At 43.2% G+C, this 26,365-nt stretch overlaps 1 protein-coding gene across 3 annotated transcripts in view; it reads left to right on the top strand.

Moving 5' to 3' along the window:
- Positions 1 to 26,365, top strand: part of Srgap1 (SLIT-ROBO Rho GTPase activating protein 1) — a 266,805-nt gene that overhangs the window by 180,518 nt on the left and 59,922 nt on the right. For all 3 annotated transcript variants that reach the window (XM_028759052.1, XM_028759051.1, XM_028759053.1), the window contains exons 5-8: positions 2,443 to 2,625; positions 3,102 to 3,230; positions 15,817 to 16,038; positions 18,952 to 19,053. In XM_028759052.1, coding sequence (XP_028614885.1) covers positions 2,443 to 2,625; positions 3,102 to 3,230; positions 15,817 to 16,038; positions 18,952 to 19,053 — 636 coding nt within the window. The remainder of the gene's footprint in view (positions 1 to 2,442; positions 2,626 to 3,101; positions 3,231 to 15,816; positions 16,039 to 18,951; positions 19,054 to 26,365) is intronic.

Below are 26,365 nucleotides of genomic sequence, written 5' to 3'. Positions count from 1 at the left end.
TCGTTATTTACGAGTGAAATAAAATCTGCCTTCTACAATTGCAGACCCATCCCAGGCTGCTTGATGTGACACACCTATATGCATGCATTGTTTTTCTTAGCAAATACAATTGTACATAAAGAACAAGGCTTCAGCTTTTCGCAGATACCTAACCCTACATATAGCAGCACGTTGAAATTTTATGAGAAAAACTGTCATTTTCAGGGGAAATTTCTTAAAACTTGACTACTACTATTCTTCTATAAGCAGGAATGCAGAGGTTATAAATATTATATTTATATTATTTATAAATCATATAATGTATCATAAGGGTAAGTAACGCCAAGACTAGAGGGCAGGCTCAATAGTTGAAAGGACTTACAGCTCTTGCAGAGAACCCCAGTTCAGTTCCCAGCGCCCACAAAAGGCGGCTTATACCCACCTGTAATTCTGGCTCCAGGAAGATCCGATGCCTCCAGCCTCCTCGGCCAGCTGCACAGACAGAACAAATAATGCACACACACAAAAAAAATTAATTTAAATAGTAATAGAAACGTTTGTTATCCAGGAAGAGATTTATTAAATAGCTAGACTAGGTATTTACAGTACTTTGAGAGAGTATATATCAGCTTGGTATTGCTGTTTTTAATTAAAGAGCATATACTTAGAAGTGTATTTCAAAGTCACACACACACACAAAAGTACGTGTTCTCTAACACTATGGTTTTCCCTTAGGAAAATTGTCCTAGGAAGTAGGATACAAGTTTGTCCATGCACATTTTTATAGCAGTAAGATAACCAAGGCTATATATTGAAGATTTAGTATGTGAGTGTATCATACCTATAGAAAAGATGTATTATAAAACCTTCGTGTTCCATAATATAATATACCATAGCAAAAATGTCCTGTGGTTTTACTGATACACTAATTGTATGTGTAAAAGTAAGACAGTCTGCACACCAAGGGGTTTACTATAGTCCGATCCCAACATAGCCAATGGTAGCCAGTTAGTTAAGTGTGTACAGTCACTCAGGAACACCTTCCAGCCTTAAACTTACATTTTAGAAGAACATTTGGTGTTTCAGAATGGAGGGAAAGCATGGATTTTAAAACCCATCTTTCCAAATGAGAAAAGGAAAGCTTATTGCTTTAAAACATTGCTTTTGCCTCAACTTCTTAACAGCTACACCTTAGTGGCAAAATTGAATCTGGATAACTTCGTTATTTACGAGTGAAATAAAATCTGCCTTCTACAATTGCAGACCAATTGCAGTCAGTGCAAGCATGGATACCTAAGTTCAGACCCCAGAAAATGCAAATTTTAAAAGGCTGGCCATGGAAGGGAGGAATTCTGGGACAGCGGATCCCTAAAGCTCATTGGCCGGTCCATCTACCCAAATCTATGAATTTTAGGTTTGGTAAGAGACCCTGTCTCAAAAGAATAAGGGCAGGAAGCACACGAAGGAAAAACACCCACTCAATTCTGGCCTCTACAGGAATAAACAGACACACACACACATGCTCGCAAGCATGCACACCTGCACACATGCCTGCACTCATTCTAACAAATACTGCACCACAATATATTTATTTTAAAACACATTAGGCTGGAGAGATGGCTCAGTGGTTAAGAGCACTGACTACTCTTCCAGAGATCCTGAGTTCAATTCCCAGCAACCACACGGTGGCTCACAACCGTCTGTAATGGTATCCGATACTCTCCTCTGATATGTCTGAAAACACTAACAGGGTACTCATACATAAAATAAATAAAAAATAAAACACGTTAAAATGTACATATTGGCTGATCCCAAACTTGAACTTGAGAAATAATATGTGGCATTTTAAAATGAACGGTATGTGTATGTATGATCACAGGAAAAAGACCAGACTGAATACCAGTGTTGTTCTTGTTTTCTGTCTATTTTGTTAAACCCTGTGCCATGTCATTTACTTTTCTATTTTGAATATAAAGTATTACTTAGTCATCAGAAAACCAATCTTTATATTAAATTTAGGCACGAGCCCTAATATTTATGTTGGTATTTCGACAAATAGATTTTGTTCAATGAAATTCCTTAAAGATTCTACTAATGTGGAATTCAGGTTAGACTAAAACGTAACCGTGAAAAGACGGCTTATGCTTCCAGTTCATAACGACAAAAGCTTTCACATTTGAAAGAACTTTGCAAGTACGTTGAAAAACACACATAAGCCACTGTAAGTCGTTTGCTATCAGAGACGGTCCCCTATGCACCTCTTCCTGACAGGTGAATCTGCATATATGTTTGGTTTATGTAAAAACAGGAGGCCATAATTCATCTATTTAACTAACAGTCTGGCTTCCCCCCTGCCGGTTACAAGGTGATATTTTTAACATGCATGCCTTCTAATGATCCCATTCACTCTGAAAGCCACAGGCAGACACCTTTTTAACAACTTGGGTCCCTTTTTTTCCACAGGTGATGAAGACCTACCACATGTACCACTCGGAGAGCATCAGTGCAGAGAGTAAGCTGAAGGAAGCTGAGAAACAGGAGGAGAAGCAGATTGGGAGATCCGGCGACCCGGTTTTCCACATCCGGCTAGAGGAGAGGCATCAGCGGCGGAGCTCTGTGAAGAAAATTGAAAAAATGAAGGAAAAGGTAGGTTAGAAGTAAGTTGCAGAGCTGCGGGATCCTCGTCTGAGGAGACAGTACAGTCCCGAAAGCCCTGATAACAGCAGCAATAGGCACACATGACGAATCACTATGAAAAGACATGTGTTTCCTCCCATGGGAAGGAGGAATGTTTAAGACACATAAAATTATGTCATAACAGCTGGACATCATTTTGTGGTGAATACCAAGTGTTCAGTGAAAATCCAGAGAACTGGGATATTAACAAAGAGATTTCAGTGAAAATGGGCCCAGAGCCCAACTACGTGGTTGCTATTCCCAGAGTCGGGGAAGTTGAGTTTGTTATTTAAATCACATTTGAAATGGACTTTCCACAGAGGACCTGAAGGCTTGTTTTTATATGAGTGAATTGTATAGATTAATGAAAATCCATGTGTGTGTTTCTGTCTTACGGGGATGACTCTGCTTTCTCTCCTGATGCCCGTTGTCTTCTTCATTACCAGAGACAAGCAAAATATTCAGAAAATAAGCTGAAATCGATCAAAGCTCGCAACGAGTATCTCCTAACACTTGAAGCAACCAACGCCTCTGTGTTCAAGTATTATATCCACGATCTTTCAGACTTAATCGATGTAAGTACCTGAAGGCTTAGATACAGCAGCTATCGTTCACGAGTGGGGAGAGTACCGCTGTTTGCTGGAGTCATGCATTTTATGTAATGCTCAAAAAAAAAAAAACCCAAAAAAACAAAAAACAAATTCCAAGCTAACTACGCCTTAGACTTTGACAGGACCAACTGTGAGTCTCATGGGATAAAGCACAGTCCTAACGCTGATAAAAACCAATTGTTGAATTTCGTGAGGTGTGAAGTTGTGTTCCTGGTGGACTCAGCCGGAGCGGGTACAGTGCGGTTTTGAAATTATGCTGTACCACCTCTCTAACAATACGCATTGACACATACTTACTGAGGCTGGGGCTGCAGCTCAGCAGTAGGGTGATAACAACAGCCTGTGGGGTGTCCTGAGTTTGATCCCCAGCACTGCAGAAAGCAGAATAAAACAAGAAACTCGAAGAAGCCACAACTCACAGTGTCCTTACTCTCTGAAATTAAATATTTGTTCATTTTTACTTTTATATGCATGAGTGGTTTTGCCTGCATGTATGTATGTATGTATGTATGTATGTATGTCCAGCATGTGCATGCCTGCTTGTATGTATGTATGTATGTATGTCCAGCATGTGCATGCCTGCTTGTATGTATGTATGTATGTATGTATGTATGTATGTCCAGCATGTGCATGCCTGCTGCCCTCGAAAGTCAAAGGAGGGCATCAGATCCCCTAGAAGTGGAAGTGTAGACAGCTGTGAGCCACCATGTGGGTGCTGGGAATAGACCTAGGTCTTTTACCTACAACTCCAGCGTTCTTAAGTGCTGAGCTTCCCATAGCCCTACTCTCTGAAATTCGAAGTGAAGAAGACAGATGCTGAGGAAATGACTTCACAGTACTGCTTTATTACGGTCATGGTAGAGCTAAGTGCTGAGGACTTAAGTCATTAGTGCTATGTGCTTAGTCTACAGCTTATAGTGTTTATTGGGGTGAAAGAGTTCTATATAACCTCCTTCAAACATTATTCTTCACACTGGGAGTTCATTAGTAAACAAAACGAAGTCCTTATTGTTGTGCTTTTTAAATATGTATTGAGAGACAAACTATAAGTGAATTGGTATGTACACGTATCTGAGAAAGAAGAGGAGGGGGCAGACAGACAGACAGACAGACATGCACATATTTAAAGTGCTGGTAGTACTGTAAAGACACATAAGATAGCCAAGCATAGCAGTACATACTTTTAGTCTCAGTACTAGAGAGGCAGAGGTAGAGGCAAGTGGATCTCTTTGAATTTGAGGCCAGCCTTGTCAACATAGTAAGTTTCAGGCCAGTTGAAACATCTGGACATAGTAAGACCCTTCTTGTCTCAAATCAAGCAAGCAAAAAAAGAAATGTAAGTTATTCCTATGAGAGTTTGTTTTTGTTTTTTTGCTGGAAAAAAAACTTGGTAATTTGAGCAGAGAAGGAAACTGGGAGCTGCACAGAACCCAATCCAAGGAAGGAATCACACACACACACATGCACACACATGCACACACAAATACACACATGCACACATGCACACACATATGAACACACACACACATGCACACACACACGCACACATGCACATACACACGTGCGCACACGCACACACACCCAGAAGCACTAGCTAAGTGAAAGCCACAGAGGCAAATGTGTGTTCTGTAGGCAGATGTGCTACTACTCTTAGCAAGCGCAAGATGCTCACAGGATACTGAGAGTGGACAGTCTGATTGGAGCAGACTATGAGGCTTTCAGAGGTGAGGTCAGCAGAAGGCCTGTCACCACAGTCCATGAGACTGTGAAGGGCCTGGACTCTGATCTCTGTGTGATAAGAAGCCACCAAAGGTTCTTCTTGAAGAGAGAAATGACATCACCTAGTGCATATTTTACAGAGTCTGGAAGCTTCATGGAAAGAAACTGAAGATCTTGAATCTTGGTCATTAGAGAGTGGCGATGTTTGAAAGGATTAGAAGGATGAAGAGGTGTGGCCTTATTGGAGTAGGTGTGGCACTGTTAGAGGAATTGTGTCACTGGGGGGTGGGCTTTATGGTTTCTCAAAGCTCATGTCAGACCCAGGCTCTCTACCTCAGCCTGCAGATCAGGATGTCGCTGTCAGTGACTTTTCCAGCATCCTCTCTGCCATGATGACCATGAGCTAAGCCTCTGAAACTGTAAGCAAGCCCTCAACTAAATACTTTCTTTTGTAAGAGCTGTCTTGGTCATGATGTCTCTTCACAGCCATAGAACAGTGACCAAGACAGCCATCCATCAAGCCCCAGGGTCTTCCTCCCTGGTGCTGGGACTTCAGGTACACATGGCTCTATACCTGTCCCTTACATGTGGCTTCTGGAAATCCAAACTTTAGTCTTCACACTTGAGCAGAGAGCACTTTGCCTAATGAGCCGTCTCCCCAGACCCCAGACTAAGACACTTTTAACCTCCAGATCTAATTGACTCTGCTCTAAATAGAAAACCCTTAAATGTGTCAAGTGATTTTTCAGTTTTTTCAAAAGTTAGACTTTGAGAGATCAGCATTGAATAAAAAATGTGAACCATTTCCAAAAGGCGCGACTTAAACACGGAGTCTGAAAGAAATGATATGACATTAGTTTGCTGTCAGAATCTGCTGAAACCAAGCACTCTAAGCTGAAAAAAAAATAACTTTTCTGCTCCTTGATTCATTTTCTTTTGAAGCGGTGGACATTCTAAAATGGCTGCTTATTTTATAGGATCCTGTTTTGCATATATAGTGGTGATCCTAAAACCCTTTAACCTTGACCCTCCCTGGTGGGAAAGAAACAGGTTGGTTATTATGCAAAGGTTTGTGTTGTGTGAGCTTGTTTAGCAATGTACATTTTATTTTGAGCTATCTGATGTTAAGGATATTAGTGAAGAAAACTGCTATGTCTCCAATGAGTGGAAGTCAAGACAGTGTCTTTAATGCGCAGTTGAAATAGCATGAAAGTCAGTAAATGCATCTCAATAAGTCACAGCATTATAAAACCAGAGAATCGAAGCTGGGGCCTTTTTATAAAAACCTTTACACCCTCATCTCTGACATCCACGTCCAACAAATGTGCTACAATGGATGATCATAAACAGTCCTATTCTTGTGACAAAAGGGTCGAGGAGTTTCCCACAGAATGTGGTATTTTTAGTTATTTTATTAGCACATGCATAGTATAGAATATTTAAAATGCTCCAAGCCGTGATGAAAGCATCATCGTGTTCTACAGCTGAGATTATCACGGATAGAACTCAGACTTGCTGTGCCCACACACACATGCACAGGCTGTACAGAGAAGATGTAGAATCATATTATATCTACTGTTTAACCTGCCTGCCTTCCCATGAATGGCCTCCATCTTCTGTCTTGGTGGAGTTTTGTCTCATTGAATAATCGGGCTGCCTCCCCATTTCCCACCCCAAATTGTGTTTAGTTAAATAATCCAGCCGTTGTGTCCAGATCACACCAAGTTAAGGGTCGTGCAAGATACATCCCTTGGAGATGTAGACCTTAGGTCTTTTCTTACTTGACAAAATGCTTGCTGAAGAGACCTGGACAGATATGCCTAAAAGCCCCTGCTTCTAGGTCTGTCTGATCACCTCTTTGTGTTGAGGTTTATTGTGTCTCTGCACCCACTTTATAGTTTCTACAAAATGAACTTTAAATAAGGGCTCAATGAATTCAAACTGACCACTTCACGGCCGACCACCTTGTAAAGGACGCGGCTGCAGGTTATGTAACGACTGTGGTTTAACTCCCCGGCAACAGTGTTAAAATCAGCCTATCAAAATGTGACTCTGATCTCCATTGTACAGTTACATGCATTCCCCTTACAACAGATAAAGATATTTTAAAGTCTCTTAAGTCTGGATTTTGTTAAGAAGTAGTGATTTGTAACTTGACAACACCTGAACCATAATTTACTTTTTGTTAGCAAAATCCTTCCTTAGGATATACACTGATAATGTAAATTAAAGGAAATTAAGTTTTCTTTGATATAATTTAAGCACTTCAGGTTAATCAATTTAAATATATATTAATTCAATATCCTCCTTTTAATTACTAAGGCTAAAAACTTTAATAATCAGTGCAAAACTTTCATAGATCTGTTCAAATATTTTTTTTAAAAAAATCTTTTGGAGATTTTTGGATGCTTAAAAATTATTTAATGGGTTGGGGATTTAGCTCAGTGGTAGAGTGTTTACCTAGCAAGCACAAGGCCATGGGTTCCATCCTCAGCTCCTGGAAAAAAAAATATTTAATAGTGCTAAATTTTCTGTCTTGAATGAGTATTGCCTTTATTTATCAATACCTGAATTGGTAAGTCTGTTCTTTCTCTTCCAGAAATGCCTATCAGAGCAGAAAAATCTAATACTTTTAAAAAATAGTGGCTAGAGCCTGCTAGGACTTGAATCAGTCTTAAGGTCTTGAGCGTGCCTTTTGACATCAATACATTTCATTTTATGATGCTTTTTGTCACTGAGCACGTGACTTCAATAGGCATTGTAGACAAATGAGTGTTTTAATCAGTATAAATGTAAAGTAGTCAATATTATAGCAGCTTTTTGATACACAAGATAAAGCGATGAAGACTATGGTAGCTTAGCTATTATCTGAGTATCTTTTATGGTTGTTGTTGTTGTTGTTATCGTTGCTGCTGCTGTTGTTTTGGATGAAAATATGTGGATTCTAAGTCCTAACAAGGAGTAGACATCTCTGGCTGCAGGCACACTCTAAACCCGAGTGTGTGCACATAACAAGTTCAAATTTGACAAGTAATCACCCCAACTCTTACCAATGCAGTCACACAAAAGGAAGAATACCCTCACTTCATTTCTGCGTGTGACTTTAGATTTCTACAGTATGCATATAATATACTTGTCCAGGGAAAAGCCCAGGAGGATTTGTGACAAGGAAGAAAAACACAGGGGACGTTTGAGACTGTGGCAATACTTTTCTTAGAGTTATTTATTTTTATGTGTGCATCTGTTTTGCCCGCATGGATGTATGTGCACCACGTACGTGTCTGGTGCCCATGAAGGTCAGAAGAGTATGCTCGATGCCCCAGAGCTGGAGTATGTCCGGATGGTTGTAAACTACCACATGGGTGTCAGGAATTGAACCCAGATCCTCAGCAAGAGCAAGGGCTCTTAACATGTGTGCTTAGGATGTGTGTGCTTAGGATGTGTGTATATGCATGAGTCTCTGAGTTTGGGTGTGCTGTGGTACACATGTGTGGAAGTTGGAGAATGACCTTGGCTATCATCCTTGCTTTCTGTGATGTTTGAAACAACTGTCTTTTTCTTTTCCACTGCATTTTCCAGGCATGGTTTTAATCCGTTGTGATTTTTGACAGTTGTTTAAAAACTGAAACCAGTTAGGTGACTGAAGGAAGTGGCATTTTAAAGTTTCTTCCAATGGGGATGCCACAGGCTTTTGCTTCAAGGAAGGCCCTAAATTAGGACTGCAACTGGTGGTGGTGGTGGTGGTGGTGGTGGTGGTGATGGTGGTGGTGGTGGTGGTTGCTGTTGTCTCCAGTGTTTGCTTGGCCATATTCCTCTTGACCTCTGAATGCCAAAAAGCCTCCGAAGTGAGACCTCAGATCTTGGTCTTTTGCTTCTTCTCTTGGTACCACCTAATTGATGGCCCTTAGACTCCTCTCTTCAGCCCTGATCCTCGTCCTGGGCTCCAGATCTGTTCATCAGTTTTCCTGCCAGATGTTGTACATGTGTGTGGGCAATTCTGAATATACCTAACTCCCTAAGTGCCTTTAATGTCTATTTTTCCTGATCTTCACCACCCTCTACACAGATGACTTTCTTCTTAGTAATTTCCCATGCCCCGAGCAATGATACCACTTTCCTCCTGTAGAATACATCAGCAAATCCCACGATCTCTTCCTCCTAAAGATTCCATGCCCTACGTAGTGCTTCTTACGACAACCTTGGACTCCTGGGCTTTCTCCTCGCCACCTGCCTGTGTTGCTTCCTTCCGTCTGTCCATCCATCCATCCATCCATCCATCCATTCCATGAAACGTACCCCCACAGTCTACACTCATGTCTTCCAAAGCTCTGTTCTCTTCCCAGACTATCAAAAGACTAAAAGTCAGAAATCAGACACATTTGAAAATCTCCAGAGGTCTCCTATACCCTTACAATAAACAGCAGAATATTTGTAATCTTCCATGATGAATTGGTACCCACCTGCCTCCTGGTTCTGTCTACACGTTACCTTCGCTTGTGATGCTTCTGTATGCTGAGCTGTCTGTCCCACAAAACCACACTGCACTTCCTTGCTTGGGGCCTGTGTGCTTTGTTGCAGAACTTTACAAGATTCAATCCTTCCTCGAGTGCACATTGCATACCCACTGCCCTAAATAAAAGGCCAGGAGTCTTCCCTCGGGATGCTTGCCCCTCCTTTGACCCTTGATTGTTTCTATAACATTTCCTGTATGGCTTGTATTTGAGCTTGCTGTGTTTGATCTCTCTCCTTCCTCTTGATTTTATTTGCATTAGTTACAGAGATTTTTATTTTTCCCTTGAGAGAATGTGTCTGGTGGGTGGGAGATGCCGTCAGGTAACAGGTGATTACTAAGCTGTTCATTAGCCAGGACCTATCAGCAATTGGTATCAGTCCTATTTCCTACCTTGTATCTATTCCTGTTACAGACCTGTACCATTGTGATCTTCCCATTGCTCTTAGCGGGTGGGGTGGGGGGCATACAGGGACTTTGTTTTTACGAAGGGTTTGGTGACAGTTGATAAAGGAGCCGCAGGATTTGAATTGCCAGCTTTCTACAGCTGCTCAGAAACTCTGACAGAAAAACAGGCGTATGAAGTGCGCTTGTAAAAATGAAGGTATCTGGCTTGATCCCGTGGGATGCTTATTTCCCACAAAATGCATCTTCGGTTTCTGGGTTAAAGCAATAAATGGTGAGAAGAGAATGTGGAGGACAAGTAGCCAGCAATTCTGAAGCAGTGACTCCTTCACGTGACTGCTAATCTGGGAGCTTTGGACTCACCTCCTTCTAGTCTCTTGAAAGCCACTCGTGGGGACCCGAAGGCTGCTTTTTTTAGAATCTTACTGCCCTTGGCTTGTCCTATTTTTCAAAAAGACTCAAAATAAGATGTGGGAAAAGTCTTTATCCAATATCCAGAGCAACGGTAATGATCAAAGGTATGCTTACCTGCGGTGAGCACCTTTCTCCTGGGGAGCCTGTGCCCCTCTAGGGTATGAAATACTGTCCTTTGCCTCTTTCTCCAGATCACAGCTCATGCCTAGTCTATAGGGAATCCTACAGAAATTTGGCTCTGCTCTGTTAGAAATGAAATCCAGATGTAGGAGTCAGAAGAAAGGACCACTCAGATCTTACAGGCCAAGGCCAGAGTATAGGGGTGAAGGCAGAGACTTCTGCAGGAAATAGGGAACCCTCACTCTCTGCTCAGTTCCCATAGCTACCGGAGTCACAGGGTGTTCTCCTCTTTGTGCATCAAGGACTGCCCTACAAATGTCCTTGGCTAGGACTTGGGGAATCAGCAGCAGCAGACTTCTATTATGGGCTCCTGGTATCATGGAACGTATGCCACCAAAACCAAGTGATTGCGTTTGCCATTGTCTTTGCTGCCTAATCTCATCTGCACTCGGATACTGTTTGCAACCCTTTGGGCTGAAGTTAGCCCGCTGTGCTTAGACTAACACCTAGTATGCTGTACCATGGGCAGTGCTTGGGATTTTTAAATATCTGAAGATTGTTTTTTAATGCATGCTTTTGATTCCAACAGCCCCTTCCTCCCCCACTTTTTTGGTCCATGATGTGCATTCATCTAGAGGTCTTCGTCTGCCAGAAGAACAGAGCTTTGTTTGAATGGAGTAGTTTCGTGGTTTCCTATGTGTTTTCATCATTAAATGTGCTTAGGCTATAACTCAGCTCTCTGTGCAGAAGCTGGCCTTTCGTGTCGTATTAATAATTCATAAGCTCCATAGAATTACTTGAGACCTTTCTAACCAAATACCTCGAATCCTAACATATCCAATGTCATTTCAGCTTCTGGGTTTGAAAAGGAGACTCGTCTGTGGCTAGGCTTGCCCTCAGCGGACCTTGACCAACCTTCTCACGTGTCCACGAGAGTGTGTGCATGCACATGCCACCCCCCACCCCCATTTTATTATGTCTTTTAAGTTCAGGATGCTTGAGAAACCTAGAATTTGGAAATGTTACATAACAGAAGTAATAAACTCACACCAACTAAGTGGCTTTATGAACTGATGAGCACCATAGGGGCCCAAGATGAAGAATGCCTGTCAGAAGCCAGCACAGAAGTATGTGTGTGCGCGCACATAGGAGGGCAAGTCCAGAAGTACCTGCTAGGCAACTAGCATTACTAAGCCAGATGCCTGTTCCACTGTCCCATTGGGAAGTCACTGTGAAACCAGGTCTCACACCAACAGGATCCACTTGGCTGTACTGAGAATAGAAACCCACCAGGGCTTTTGTCCTTTGGTAGAATGAGGTGTTGAGGATGATGGAAACTTCGTAGCTGTTTTTCAAAACATCAAGTCAGTTTGGTAGTTGGGGTCATAATTCTTTCTGCCCTCCCTCCATTTTATCTTCCTTCCTTCCTTTCCTCCCTCTCTTCCTTCTTCCTTCCTATCTTTGATCCATCCTTGCTCCCCTCTCCTCATCTCTCTGTCCGTCCCTCCCTTCATCCCTCCCTCCCTCCCTCCCCTTTTCCTCCAGTCACCCTTTCTCTTTTGAACTCTAAGACTGTGTCAGGAGTAAAAGGCCTTCCTTGGTCTCCTCTTTCTGTTTCAGCCTCTTTATTAACTCCCACGTGAATCAATACTTACACAACGAAGCAGCAGGTCTCCTGGCTTTTCTCTAATCAGGTGGAAGATGCTGTCTCCATTCTCAATAGCGGGCTGATTTTAAGCACTTGTACATATTAAAGAAATGAGGCCCATGTCCTTTACAAACTCGAGTCTTTATAAAATTTAAGATGCTATTGAAAGATAGAATGATTTTTTCCCCCAATCTCTCTGATGTATACAAAACTGCAGGGAACCATTATAGATTGGGAGAGGCGAGAGGAATAAAAGAAGTCTTTGTTCATTTGAGCCTAGAATTTCCAAATTAACCAAAATGAGTCATTCTCTCTGTATTTGGGTGCAGCTGATTTCACCGGAGATGGATGGTAGCGAGCCAGTTGCTGCATTTCACAATTGTATTGCTTGTGATTATGACATCAGAGCTGTTTGCCAATTTTTATAAATCAAATCATATTTAATCAAACCCTCCTGTCAGCTTGGGGAAACAGCACCCCCAAAAGGCAGGGTCACAAGACCCTGACACTGGAGTGTTCTCGGGAAGTGTCTCCAGTGTTCAATCAAATTCAACTATGTGTCCTTCTTAGACTGCAGATTCCAGATTAATGGGCCAGCGTTGGGGCTAGATATTCTGTATTTTTAAACACAGTTTGTTTGTTTTTTTAAATGGGTGATTGTGTATATGTGTGGAGCACAGGCCATAGCAAGTGTGTGGAGATCAGAGAATAGCCTGTAGAAGTCAGTTGTGTCATTCCCCCATGTGGGGGTCCTGGGACTCGAGCTCAGATCACCAGGCTTGGCAGCAAGCCCCAACACCTGCTGAGTCATATCCCAAGCCCCTAGTGAAGCTCTTCCTGCTGATCACATTTTTTTTTTCCTGATCACATTCTGAGCGACAAGATTCCGAAGTAGCTTTGCTTTGAAGTCCCCATTTTAATCATTTGGACGTTGAAGCTGGAAAGGACAATGTGTTCACTGCAGTCCTGGGGAAAACACACCTAGGGCCTTCTTCACACTACGTGTGCACCTGCCACCGAGCCTCCAGATTAGCATTTGGTGTTTCTAAGTGCTTGGGATTCAATTGTCCCTTCACAAAGGCTGGTTGAGGCTTCCTGGCCTGGAGGACCCGCTCTTTGTGCCAAGGCTGCTTCCCCTGTACCCCGGCTCCTACCATCTTCGTAGCAAACTAATGAACAGCTTCAGTTCCATTTCCTGTCGGGTGGAAGTGTTTTGCTGTGACCCAGCCTTAATGTGCCTGGAGCCTAGTGCAGTCCCTGGCACCTGGCCGGTTCATGATTCGAATTGAATCAAGGTGAATTGACTGACTTCATTAGAGCAGTATGGAGATGACCTGGTTTTGTCTATTTAAAACTATGTGTTTCCTCTTTAAGGGATTTCGACGTCTTCTTCTTCTTCTTTTTTCCATATGTCGAAATCTAAAATTCTGCTGTCAGTAATTGCTGCCTCATTTCCAGACTTACACACTTCTTTTAGATCATATTCACTTAGGATGCATGAATAAAAGCAATAAAGACTCAGGGTGGGGGAAAACATCAAAGCTCTTTCCTTAAAACTTACTTTTATTTTTAATTATGTTTCTGTGTCTGTGTGGAGGAATATGCGTGTGATTGCAAGAGCCCACGGAGGCCAGAGGCGTGGAATTCCCCTGCAGCTGGTCTTTCAGACGCTTGTGAACCACCCAGGTAGAAGCTGGGCCTTGAACCCCAATGCTCCGAACTTCTGAACCATCTCTTCAGCTCCGTCAAAGCTCTTTGATTCCTGAGAGTATGAAACAAATTCTGTCTATAGTAAGAGGACTTCAGCAACCATTTCCTATTTAAGAATTTTATGCTGGGAGCTAAAGGGAAGCCATTTCTGAATATTTTGACAGACTCAAGCCTGTTCCCTTCTACAAATCCGAATTAGTCTTGAGCCGTCAATAAGATATGCAAATCTGGAGTCTAACTTAGCATATTTGTCTCCTAGAAGGGTTTGAATAAATTGCCATATCAGTCACAGCATTGAGTGAATGAAACCTGGATGCCGTTCCTCATTGTCTCCTTCGTCCGTTGTATTCTGCTGTTACATTTTTGATACCTTTATTATGTATAATTCACATACCACTCGGCTCACGCGCTGAAAGTCTACAGTTGGCATTTAGTCCTTCCAGAGAACCATGTGCCCATCACCACTGCCAATTTTAGAACATTTTTATCATCCCTAAAAGAAATCCTACACCCCTCAGAAAGTACCCCACCAATTCTTCCACCCCCACCCCCAGCACGAGACAACCACCGATGCATCTTCTGTCTCTGGGTGTGTCTGATCTTTAATTCAGATAAATGGATTCGTACAATGCATAGACTAATTTGTGACTGACTTCTTCAACATAGTTCATGCATGTTGCAACATGGATTCATGTTTCATTCCTTTCTGTGGACAAATACTGTTCTAATGTATGGTTGTGTGACAGTCTGCTTCTGTATTCATTGACTGGTAGACATTTCTTTCACACTGTTGCTATGGATAGAGTGGCTGTAACTATCCAGGGGCAAGTTATTTTCATTCTCCCTACATAAATACCTAGGAAATTTTTTTTTTCTGAGCCCGTGAGCATGTGTGTGCATGTACGTCCACATGCATGTGCATGTGTGTGCATGTGTATGTGTGTATTCTATATGCATGTAGACACAACTGTAACATCACCTATCACTCTCCACCCAATTCTTTTGAGCCAGAGGCTCCACTGAACCCAGAGCTAGCTGTCCCTAACACACATCCCGTCTCCACACCCTCACTGTGTGAAGGTTGCAGCCATGCGTGGTCACATTCTGGTTTTCACATGTGGTGGGATGTGGACTCAGGTCCCTCCTGCTTATACAACAAAGTGTTGCTACCCACTGAACTACCTCCCCAGCCCAGAGTCTTAGAATAACAGCGTGTTTCACCTTTTGAGCAATGAGCTGTTTACAAAGAGACTATACCACTTTATGGTCTCGCTAACAGTGTGTGAGGGTTCTAGTTTGCCCACATTCCACCTAGTGCTTGCTGTCAGTGTGTGTGAGATGGTTTCTCATTGTCTTTTTTGTTAAGATTCATTTTTTTATTTTTATTTTATTTTACGATGAATGTTTTTGTCCTTATGAGCATCAGAAAACCACATGTATGCAGTACCCACAAAGGCCAGAAGATGGCATCAGGTCCCCTGAACTGGCCTTAAGAGATGGTTGTGAGCCACCATATGGGTGCTCTGAACCAAACCCATATATGCTTTGCAAGAGCAACAAGGGCTTGTAACTGAGGAGTCACCTCTAGCCCATGCTTGTTATCTTTTTGCTCTGTGTTTCCCTGACAACCAATGATCTCTGGCACCTTTTGATACTGCCCCAACCAACTTCCCTGTCATCTTCATTGGTCTCTACTCAGAGATTCCTCTCTTCTAGCCGAGTAATATGAATTATTGAGTTACAAGAGTTCTTTATATACATGTGTATATAAAGTCCCCTTTCCTCATTCTGGTTTGTCCTTTCAGTTGTTTGATAATGTCTTGTGAATCATGAAAGTCATCAACCTTGATGGCGTCCAGTTTAGCATCTCTTTGGTTGCGCAGGTACCTCTGATGTCCTATGCAGGAAGCCCATGCCTAATCCAGCATCGTGATCTTCGGAGTCTGATGCTCATGGGTCCTACGCGTAGGTCTTTAACCCGTTTCGAATTAACATGTCTATCTGTGTTCTTGTATGTTTTCAAGTGCTGTGATCTTGGCTACCATGCAAGTCTGAACAGAGCCCTCAGAACGTACCTCTCGGCAGAGTACAACCTCGAAACCTCCAGACACGAAGGCTTAGACATCATTGAAAATGCTGTGGACAGTTTAGAGCCAAGGAGTGACAAGCAGAGATTCATGGAGATGTACCCTGCGGCGTTCTGCCCACCGATGAAATTCGAGTTCCAGTCTCACATGGGTGATGAGGTTAGTAACTGATTAGTCGGTTGTCTTCATATGCCATGTATTATGTCACATAATTCTTTTTTTTTTTTTGAGAGAGAGAGAGAGAGAGAGAGAGCGCCTCTTATAGGCCAGGATAGCCTCAGACTCACTCTGTAGCCTTGGCTGGCCATGAACTCCTGAGCCTCCTGTCCTCCAGCTGCTGAGATTTTACCATAAGCTACCACACTCAGCTGCCTTACACCCTTTATTAAGAGTTAGTATTGTGTGTGTGTGTGTGCATATGTATATCCATGTGGATGTGCATGTGTGCATGTGTGTGTGCATATATGTACATGTGTGTGCATGTATGTGGGTGTGCATGTGGATGTTCGTGTGTGCATGTGTATGTGTGTGCAAGTGAACACATGTGTGCGTGTGTGCATATATATGTACATGTGTGCATGTAGGTGTGCGTGTATGTGTGTGTGTGTGTGTGTGCACACGCATGCATGTGTGTATCCTGAAGGCAGTGCCCACAGAGGTGAAGGAAGGCATCAGGGCCCCTAGAGCTGAGGTTACAGGTGGTTATGAGCTACCAGGAAAGGGTGCTGGGAACTGAGCTTAGTTTTCTGCTAGAGCAGAATACCTAATCCCTGAGCCATCTCTACAGCCATGCCATGTATTCTTCATATGAGTTTAAGTTTTTATCCTCTTTTACAAAAGAAAGAAAGAAGAGGAGACTATTTTAACTGATCATGAGTTATTGCAACATATGTTATCTATGAAGAGAGAAAACCAAGGCAAAAATGTATAGAGCATGTTATTGATGATAGATAGATAGATAGATAGATAGATAACTGATATAGGTATACGGCTAGGTAAATAGTTGATATTATAGATAGGTATAAATGCCTATACCTACTGCTTCTTTTTTTTTTCAAATGTATGTGAATACAATGTCAGAGACTTCAGACTCACCAGAAGAGGACATCAGATCCCATTACAGACGGTTGTGAGCCACCATGTGGTGGCTGGGAATTGAACTTAGGACCTCTAGAAGAACAGTCAGTGTTCTTAGCTCCTGAGCCATCTTTCCAGACCACCTTCTGTGTTTCACATCAGCTTTTATTATTATTATCATTATTATTATTATATCATTTAGTAAATTACTTGATGAGAAATGGGTCCAGATCAAGCACCCTTAATCCCAAAATACAAAAGAGATGACTCAGAAGTTTCTGGTTTTAAAACATTTTAAATTTAAGATTATCAGGTTAGGGACACTCACCTGGTAAAGGCTCTGTAAATATTTCCAAATCCACAAACTCCCAAATCTGGAGCATTTCAGATAGGTGCAGTTCTTTTACCAGCATGAGACTTTTGTTTGTCTTTGAGACAGTATCTCTCTATGCAGCCTAGGCTAACCTTGAACTCCCACCATCCTCCTGCCGCAGCCTCCCAAGTGCCAAAATTACAGGTATATGCCAACACATACCCAGAATAACACATACTTGTCAACAAGCTGAACGTTCACCCTACCCTCCGCGGTCTTTCCAAATCAAGTAGCTGCTGTTTTTGTTCTCCATTGTGGGTGATACACTTGCCCCGCTTGCCTTCAGGCAGATGTTGATACTTTGTTACTGTTATGTTAATGAAGTGTGTCCGGTTCCCTTCTTAGTCACAGTCTCTGCTAGAGAACTGTAAACTCTAATGTCTGGACACCCCATGAGAAGGAACCTTTGTCAGCCAGGAGCATTTCTATGGCAAGGAAGATAAAGAGAAAGCATTTGTTTCGTGTGCAGTTTTATAATGCCTTCATTTGGACCCAATCTATCGTTTAAAACCTTGCCCAGAATTTCTTCTTCCAACACCTGAGAGATAATTTGCCTCATGAAGTCTGTGGCAAATCGTGGGATTTAGCTGATACACCAGCTGGGAGCCGTGGTTCAAAGATGCACGTTTTGACTGCTCTGTATCTTATACATGGTCTCAAGCCATGCTCGCAGCAGCCCCGTGACTAGGAAGTCATATAGCTTGGGTAGGAGGCCGAGCTGAGACTGAGGCACAACTGCCTGGCTGCAGTACCTTTCCTTATGCCTGTACAGTCCACCCGGATCATTCTTTGTCCTCCTCCGCCCTCCTCCGCCCTCCTCCACCCTCCTCCGCCCTCCCCTCTGCCTGGTGGTCATCAGGATTCCGAAAGTAAGGTGTCAGCATCAGTTCTCAGTCTCAGGCCCCGCTGCCCTCAGAGCAGAGCTTCCTGTCGCCACTGCCTTCCCCAAGAGCGCCAGGCCATAGCTGCATTCCATGCTTGCTGCTGTTGTCCAAGTCTGTTTAAAGGTCAAGTTTCAAGGTGACTGTTAAAAGTAAAGACGTAGCCAGACACGGTGGCATATGTCTGCCCCACCACTCAGGAAGTAGAAATGGGAAGAGTTTGAGTTTAAATTCAGCCTGGGCTACATAAGATGCTGTCTCAAAAAACTAATAAAAAAGTATAGTTATAACTGGAACAGTGAGATCAAGAGAGTGACATGTCTCCTGTATATCATATCTGTGTTTAAATAAGTATGACACAGAAGGGCTTGGTGGGCAATGATCCCCAGAGCCCATGGAAAAAGCCTTGGCACAACTGTAACCCCATGGCTAAGGGTGGGAACTGAGTGGTTGGACAAAGACGGGCAGTTCCCAGGGGCTTGCCAACACACCAGCTAGCTAGCCAGTCAGTCAGTCAGTCAGTCTAGCTGACATAAGCTCTGGGTTCAGTGAGAGGCCACCTCAAAACAATCTGGAAAGCAATAGACACCCCGAGCTGACTGCCAGACCCTGCGTGCACACAACCAGGAAGACACGTGCAAACATAGACACACGCTCACACCCAAAACCAATAAATAAGACTCGTGCGTCTGAGGCTGGTGGGTGGTAACCTGTCATAACTGCAGTCTCCTTCTGTGTCAGGTGTGTCAGGTCAGCGCCCAGCAGCCTGTCCAGGCGGAGCTCATGCTCCGGAACCAACAGCTGCAGTCCCGACTGGCCACGCTCAAGATCGAGAGTGAGGAGGTGAGTGTGGACTCTGGGAGAAGGTGAGTGTGCTCACAGGCAGGGATCTGAACTCAGGCCTAAGCTGGAAGACATTCTCACATGGCCTCAACGCCACCTTTGACATTCTGAAAACAATCTCCTCACCACACCCTTCCCTTGAATCAGGTTCCTACAAGACTCTTCATAAAGTACAAACGTGATATTTCTGCATGCTTTTCTTAATGAGTACTTTACAAGAGTTGACTGCATGTATATGTGAACACACTTTGTCTTCTTAAACTATAGTTCATGTTAATAATAGCTCCCTGGGTTATTTCAGTGCCTTAGTCCAGAAACATGAGTGTCTGTAGAATGCAACGTTGGCCTGAAAATTAGTTTGATCCAATTTCCTTCTAATATTAGAAATCCCACCCCCAACACCATTTGCCTTTCTATAATGTCTAAAATTTTGGTACTGGATGTGGCATTGGTTATAAGATTAGTGCAAAAAAAAAAACACCTTTTAAATAGTGCTTGGGAAGAAAAATTGGGAAAGAAACATGATTATTTGCTGACATAGTTAAAAGCATGGACTATAAAATGTGAATTATAAATATATCTTTATATATTAAGGCTGGAAAACAATTGTTCGTTTCAGATGCTTGCTTCCGCCATCGACCATATCTGACTCATGCTTCCCTAATATAAAAACAGGAAGCACAGATTTTTCTGTCAGTCAAGACTCTCAAATATAATTTACAGGAACCCAGAACTGGTCAGTGTTTGCAACTGCCTCTGCATTATTTGGGTTGTGCTTACATAGGTGTAGGTAGGGTTTAAGCTACCGTAACTCCATGGTCCTACTGTGTGCCATCCCATACCTTGCCAGCATCCTTACCCACAGAAGATGGTCTCTTCATTGTCTGGGCTCGAGTATCCTGGACCAGCTATTACATCCAGGAAATGGAATTCTCTAACTGGCTAGACAGATGCTGTCCTGCGATTGACAGCCTCAAAAGAAGCAATGGAGAGACAGATAGCTTTCAGAGAGGCAGGATATGGAATCTAAAGAATAAACTCAGACCAACAGAGCAGGCGCTGGCCCTGGAGATGTGACTCAGTGATAGTGGGTTGGCTTCTGCATCGGTCTCCAGTGTCACACAAATGTGTGGTAACTTAGCCTGCAATCCCAGCACTCAGGGTAGAGGCCAGAGGATCAGAAATTCAAAGTCACCCTGAGGCTACATATCGAGTTCAGGACCAGCCTGGGATGTGTTAGAACCTGCATTTAAAATCGAGAAAGTAAAGAACTAAAGAATAAGGGGCTGGACAGTTAGCTGAGTGCTTATAGAATGCTCATGGCACCGTGGATGAGAAAAAAATCAGGGTTCAGATCCCAGCACCCACATCAGGGGCTCGCAATGCCAGTAGAGCCAGCTTCAGAGTCCAATACCTTCTTCTGGCACCTCCAAGGGCACCTGCACACACAAGTGCACATACACTCAAATAAATAAATAAATAAACAAACAAATAGTTAAGATTTGAGAAATAAATAACAGAACAGACTTTCAGAATTGACTTATGTGCCCTGCTCTGTTTTTAGTATAGTGGGGTGTTTTACCCCACAAGTAAAGAAAGCCAGACATGGGTCTAGAGAGATGTCTTAGCTGCCGGGAGCATTCATGGTTCTTCCAGAGAATCCCAGTTCTGTTCCTGGAACCCATGCTGGACAGCTTGTCACTTCCTGGGACTCAAAGGCATCTGGTGGCCTCTTGTGAGTATCACAGGTGCACACACATGACACAAGTACTCACACACACTCAGACACACGTACACACACACTCAGATACACGTATACACATACACTCCTACACATACACACATGTACACACATATACACACGTATACACACTCACACTCACATACATATGTATATACATGCACAGTGCACACACAGGTACTCGTACTCAGATATACACATATATAAAAACAAAAAGGAATTAAAGAATGATGTGTTTCTATCCCACTGTAATCTGAGCAAAACCTACTGTTGAGGGTTTTGGTTTGGGATTTTGTTGTTGTTGTTTTGTTTGGTTGGGTTTTTTGTTGGTTTTTTTTTCTCTCATTCTTACCAGGGGAGCCAAACCAGCCAACCAGCCTTTACTCAAGACGCACCATGAGTTATTTCTGTGTAAAACAGTGGTTCTCAACCTGTGGGTTGTGAGCCCTTTGGGAGAGGGGAGGAATCAAAGGACTCTTTCACAGGGGTCGCCTAAGACCATCAGAAATCACAGACATTTGCATTATAATTCATAATAGCAGCACAGTTACAGTTATTAAGTAGCAATGAAAATAATTCTGTGGTTAGGGTCACCACAGCACGCAGGACTGTATTAAAGGGTGGTAGCATTAGGAAGGCGGAGAGCCGCTGGTGTAAAGTCAGTCCACAAATAAGCTTTCCAAAGGACCCATTGCTCCACTGAAGTCATGACTTAGAGCTACAGTTGTGGCTGGGTACCATGAAATATTCACCCACTGCTAGGTACTGGCTCCTGGAGGATGCACAGTTTATATGGGACTCACACAGGGTTTTGTTTGGTTGGTTGTTTGCTTTGTTATTTTTTTTTTCATACACAAGGTCAAAGCTGGCAGGCTACAGACTTGCTTGATCTGGCTTCAAAGTTTTGACTTGAAAAAAATAAATCAGAAAATCTGGTACCAAGAGAAGCGAAGATGAGTGAGACGCGTCATCTCTGCTCTCCCATCTCGTTGGACTCCCAGTTTCTGGCTGCTGCCCCTGGCCTGTGGCTAAATTGTCTTTGCCGTACACTGCTTCATTTTAAAAACTCAGTTGTTCTCCTTTAAAAAAATAAGTCCTGCTAAGCATGGTGGTGTAAGACTTGGGGCATGTAACTCGGTTCTGATTGTGGTCTTGGACATTCTCTGTCCTCTCCGTGGCTTTTGTCACCTCAAGCATCTCCAGCTGGTCTGCAGCTTTCCCATGACGACATGACAGTGACAGCCTAGGTAAATGGCAGCTGCCGCCCATCCCTTCAGTGATGTGTCACCGAGACAAAGCTAAGAACCGTCTACTATCTTCTACTGTAAGCACACATGTATATATTGTGTTTGTCTCCAATAAGCTTTAGTTCTCAGAAGGGAGGACTTTAATCCACAAGAACATCTCCAGGGGAAAGAGGAGAATCTCTAGGAAATGAATACAGGCATGTGGTCCCTGACAGATATGGCAGAGCTCAGAACAGCTGAGCAGAGCAACCACAAGCAGCTGCCTTGTGCTAAGGACTCTTTGACATCCCTGAAAAGGATTCAACTTCAACATCACCCAGCAGACTTCCTCTCAGGGGTACCCTGTGGTCCCCTGACCAACTCACAGGTGCCACGAAGATGAAGAAATCATTCCTGGCTTCATGTTGCCCCATACTGGGTAGAACTATAAACCTCTACATTTAATTCCAGATGCTCGTGAATAATGGACTTGAGAACTTCCTCTTGAGAGTTGGGTCCATCCACGAAGCTATTAAATCAGAGTTGGGGTGAGTGGACTTCAGGAAAACAGGTTTTTCTGAGAGACGGCTGAAGGCGGAAACTGTGTTCTAAGAGCTCCTGGGCAATGATGCTGTCGCCATCCCTTGGGTTAAGTCATATGACTGCTGAGGGTGGATTTTGTAACTAATCTTCATCATCATCATCACCATCATCACCATCACCACCATCATCATCATGCTATCTCAGTGTTTGTAAACACACCCTCACAGGCTGGCAGAGGATGAGCGTGACTCCACAGTGGTGCCATAGCAACAACACTCAACAAAAAACACATAGGGCATCAGAGGCAGGCTGATTTTCAACTCCACGATACCCAGACAGGGTTGCTGGTGTCTGCAGCACTGGTAAGGGATGAGGAGAGAGGGAAGGCCAAGGCAAGATGTTGTCTCTACTCCTGCCATCTATGACCTGCACTGACATAGTTTCCACAGCCTAGACACAAACCCAACCTGTATGTCTGCATGTGTGGATGGTCCCTTTCTCCTGGTCGTGAATCCATCTGAAATGATACAGTAGTGTAGTAGAAATACAGACATGATCAGTAAGGTACGTGGATGGAGAAGTCCCCTTCACAAAGAGATGAGTCAGCCCAGATGGATGTGTAAGTCAGCATCCAAACCATGGTTCAAGGCATCAAGCTATCAGAGGGTGTGTCCCAGCATGGGCTATGTTCTTCCTGCCTCCAAATTCATATGTCGAAGTGCTAAACATTCCTGTTCAGGGGTCCAGAATATGACCTTGTTTAAAGAAAAGATTTTTGAAGAGGCTGACAAATTAAAGGGAGGTCCTTAGGGTGGGCCCTAATCCAGTGTGACTGGCGTCCCATTAAAAAGGTAGGATTGGAACCCAGAGACACAAAGAGAAGGTGGCTTTTCATACGCCAGCAAGAATGGCCTGAGACAGATGCTTCCCTCGAAAGCCTTAAAAGGAGGGACCCACATTGGACTTTGAACATCCATCCTCCAGCACTGGGAGGTAATGGGTTTCTGTCGGTTATGATGGGATGACAGTGTACATGCTGATACAGTGGACTTGAGAATGACACCAGCAAAGTGACTTTTGGACTTTCTTCAAAGACTGCCCTGAGGACCAAACAACCAAGAGCTGGTGTGCATAAATCCCACAGAAGTCAGTAGGAGTGAATGCTCACTGTGCAAGGACGAAGACCTGAGTTCCAATCTCCAGCATCCACGTTGTGAAAACAGAGCAGAGAAGCACACGCCTCTAATGCCAGCACTGGGCAGGTAGAGCCTACGAGTTCACTGGCCAGCCAGCCTAGCCAAAATAGTGAGCTTCCTGTTCAGTAGAAGACCCTGTTCCAAGACAGTAAAGAAGACAGCAATACAGGGAAACAGCCAGTGTCTGCCTCTTGGCCACACGTATTCACATATGGATACACACACCGCAGCAGCATACACAAACACTAATAATAATAATTAATTATTCTTCTAATCCAATAGAATTACCTATCACCCATCACTCATTTTGATCCACAAGCTTGAGGATAAAAATAGGCTCGTGTTTCTCCCATGTTCCTTGACAACTCTTTGGCATTTGCTTCTGCCAAACACACCCGTGTTTCCTCGCAGCCAGTGAGGAGTCGGTACGAGCAGAGTTAGCTGTAGTATATTTATCTCGGTGAATCCCCTCTGTGACTTATTATCACGGCGTGTGTGTCAGAAGTTGGTGTTACTCTTCTCGGAGAGCATCCCACGGGATGGGACAGAGTCCCAGCCGTAGTGCTGGTGGCTTCTGTCATTCTCTTACTCTTCCTGGCAACTCCAAATTTAACCGTGACACCATAGATTAGCTCTGAGAAGGGATTTGAAATGCAGAGGGGAAAAATGGCCGATTTGGGTTCTTCGTGCGCACGATGGTTTTGCTTTTGATAACTCTGCTACCTCTGGTTATCTCACCCTTAGTCACCTGGTTTGAGTGAAATGTTGTTTTATAAGTATCAGTGCGCATACTCTAGTTAACAAATCCCAACCCATAGATCAGTCATTTTTTTTAAGGTTTATTTATTTTATGTATATGAGTACACTGTAGCTGTCTTCAGACACACCAGAAGACGGCATCATATCCAATTACAGACGGTTGTGGGCTACCATGTGGTTGCTGGGAATTGAACTCAGGACCTCTGGAAGAGCAGTCAGTGCTCTTAACCACTGAGACATCTCCTAGCCCTCAGTCATGGATTTTATCATGGATACAGGCATGGATTTTAATTTTCATCCATGGTAATGTTTACCTGTTTAGTTTTAGGTCAGATCACCTTGGGAGGGTGGGGCGGTTCCTGTCTTCTTGTTTTCCATTGTTAGCATTTGGAACTTGCTTTCTGGTCATCTCCTTAATGTAATTGTCCTTCTGTTTCAAGCAGAAACGTATCAGAGTTCCTGATACAAGCTCTCTTTCGCCCTTCACTAACCTGTGTGTCGTTTTTAACATTGTGCCTGACCTTTCATTGCTATTTCTGATAAAGCTTTTTTTTCTACTTAAGAACGTTCCTAAGAAAAACGAACTCTCCACTTCTGTGCTTGAACGTTTTCACGTGTGTTCTAGCCATTTCTTTCCAGGTGTTTCTTCCCAAATCAATAATCATGACCACTCCACTAAGCTCAGGGCTCCTGGCTTTTTTTCTTCCTCTCGTTCTTTTCCTTTTATTGTATATCAGCCCCAAGATCTTTTAAAAGCACAAGTCTGAGCCATCTCTCCTGTTCTTAGGACTCTCGGTGGCTCCCTCTGGCCCCTCCGTTGGGTGTGCTATGCTGGGGGTTGGTTAGTTTGATGTTCTGTAAGCTATATTCTCTTCCTGTTCATATAGAGCTGCTTGCTATGACCCCAGGAGGCTTGTTCTCTTCCATTCTCTGCCCTGAGTTCCTTTACTCTAGCACCTATTCACTGGTCCCCAACACAGCTCAGAATTCTGCCTCTTATGGTGCCTCCCCTGACTCCCTAGGGAACAGCACAAATGCTCACACATATTGGTTCAATATCAAGAAGTTCAGTGAATAAAAGGGGGGGTTCCTGTTCATTTAATATTGTTTTAGTATAAGTAACAGACTTTCCATTTCCTACTGTGAATAGAAAACTCAGGGAGCTGTAAAAATATATCACCTTTCAGTAATTGTTGCTTTAATTATGCATAGAAATCTTAAATCATGAAGAGTATGTTTTAATTTAGAAATACGATTTATTTCTCATGCTCCCAGATTTATGGAAGTCCCTCACAGGTCTAACTGTCGCATACGTCACTATCAGAGTGTTGAGTCCTCAAGTGCACTCTTTCATATCTGTTCAGAATACACGTCCTCTTTAGAAATGCTCCCACAAGCACACATTGGGCTGACATGAGATAGCGAGCCTTCTAACCCAGGGTATAGGCAGAAAGTTGTGACCTTTGAAGCTGCTGTTTGTGGTAATGGGTTTTTTAAACCAATGCTAGAATATGCTTTTTCACAGAAATACCCATTCTTCACATTGTACATACTACAGGAGCAGTGAAGTCTGTTATAGTCTCTGTATCTCTCTAACTGATCCCATGGTACACTTGTCTGTAGCATCCAGACTAGTATTAGTATTGACTGCTCTTACGCCTTAACCACACAATATGATCCTTTTATCCCACTGTGTGTGTGTGTGTATGTGTGTGTGTGTGTGTGTGTGTGAAGTACGTGTGCCATGACACACATGTGGAGGTCAGAGGACAACTGACACTGGCTGATCATCTCCTCAGCCATGTAGGTCCCAGGCATTGTATCCTCCGGAATGATGCCAGGCACAT

This window comes from Grammomys surdaster, unplaced genomic scaffold, assembly GCF_004785775.1.
Source record: "Grammomys surdaster isolate TR1022 unplaced genomic scaffold, NIH_TR_1.0 126271, whole genome shotgun sequence".
In the NCBI taxonomy this organism is placed as follows: Eukaryota; Metazoa; Chordata; class Mammalia; order Rodentia; family Muridae; genus Grammomys; species Grammomys surdaster.
Note: the sequence above shows the minus strand (reverse complement) of the source record. Positions and strands in the feature narration are given on the sequence as shown.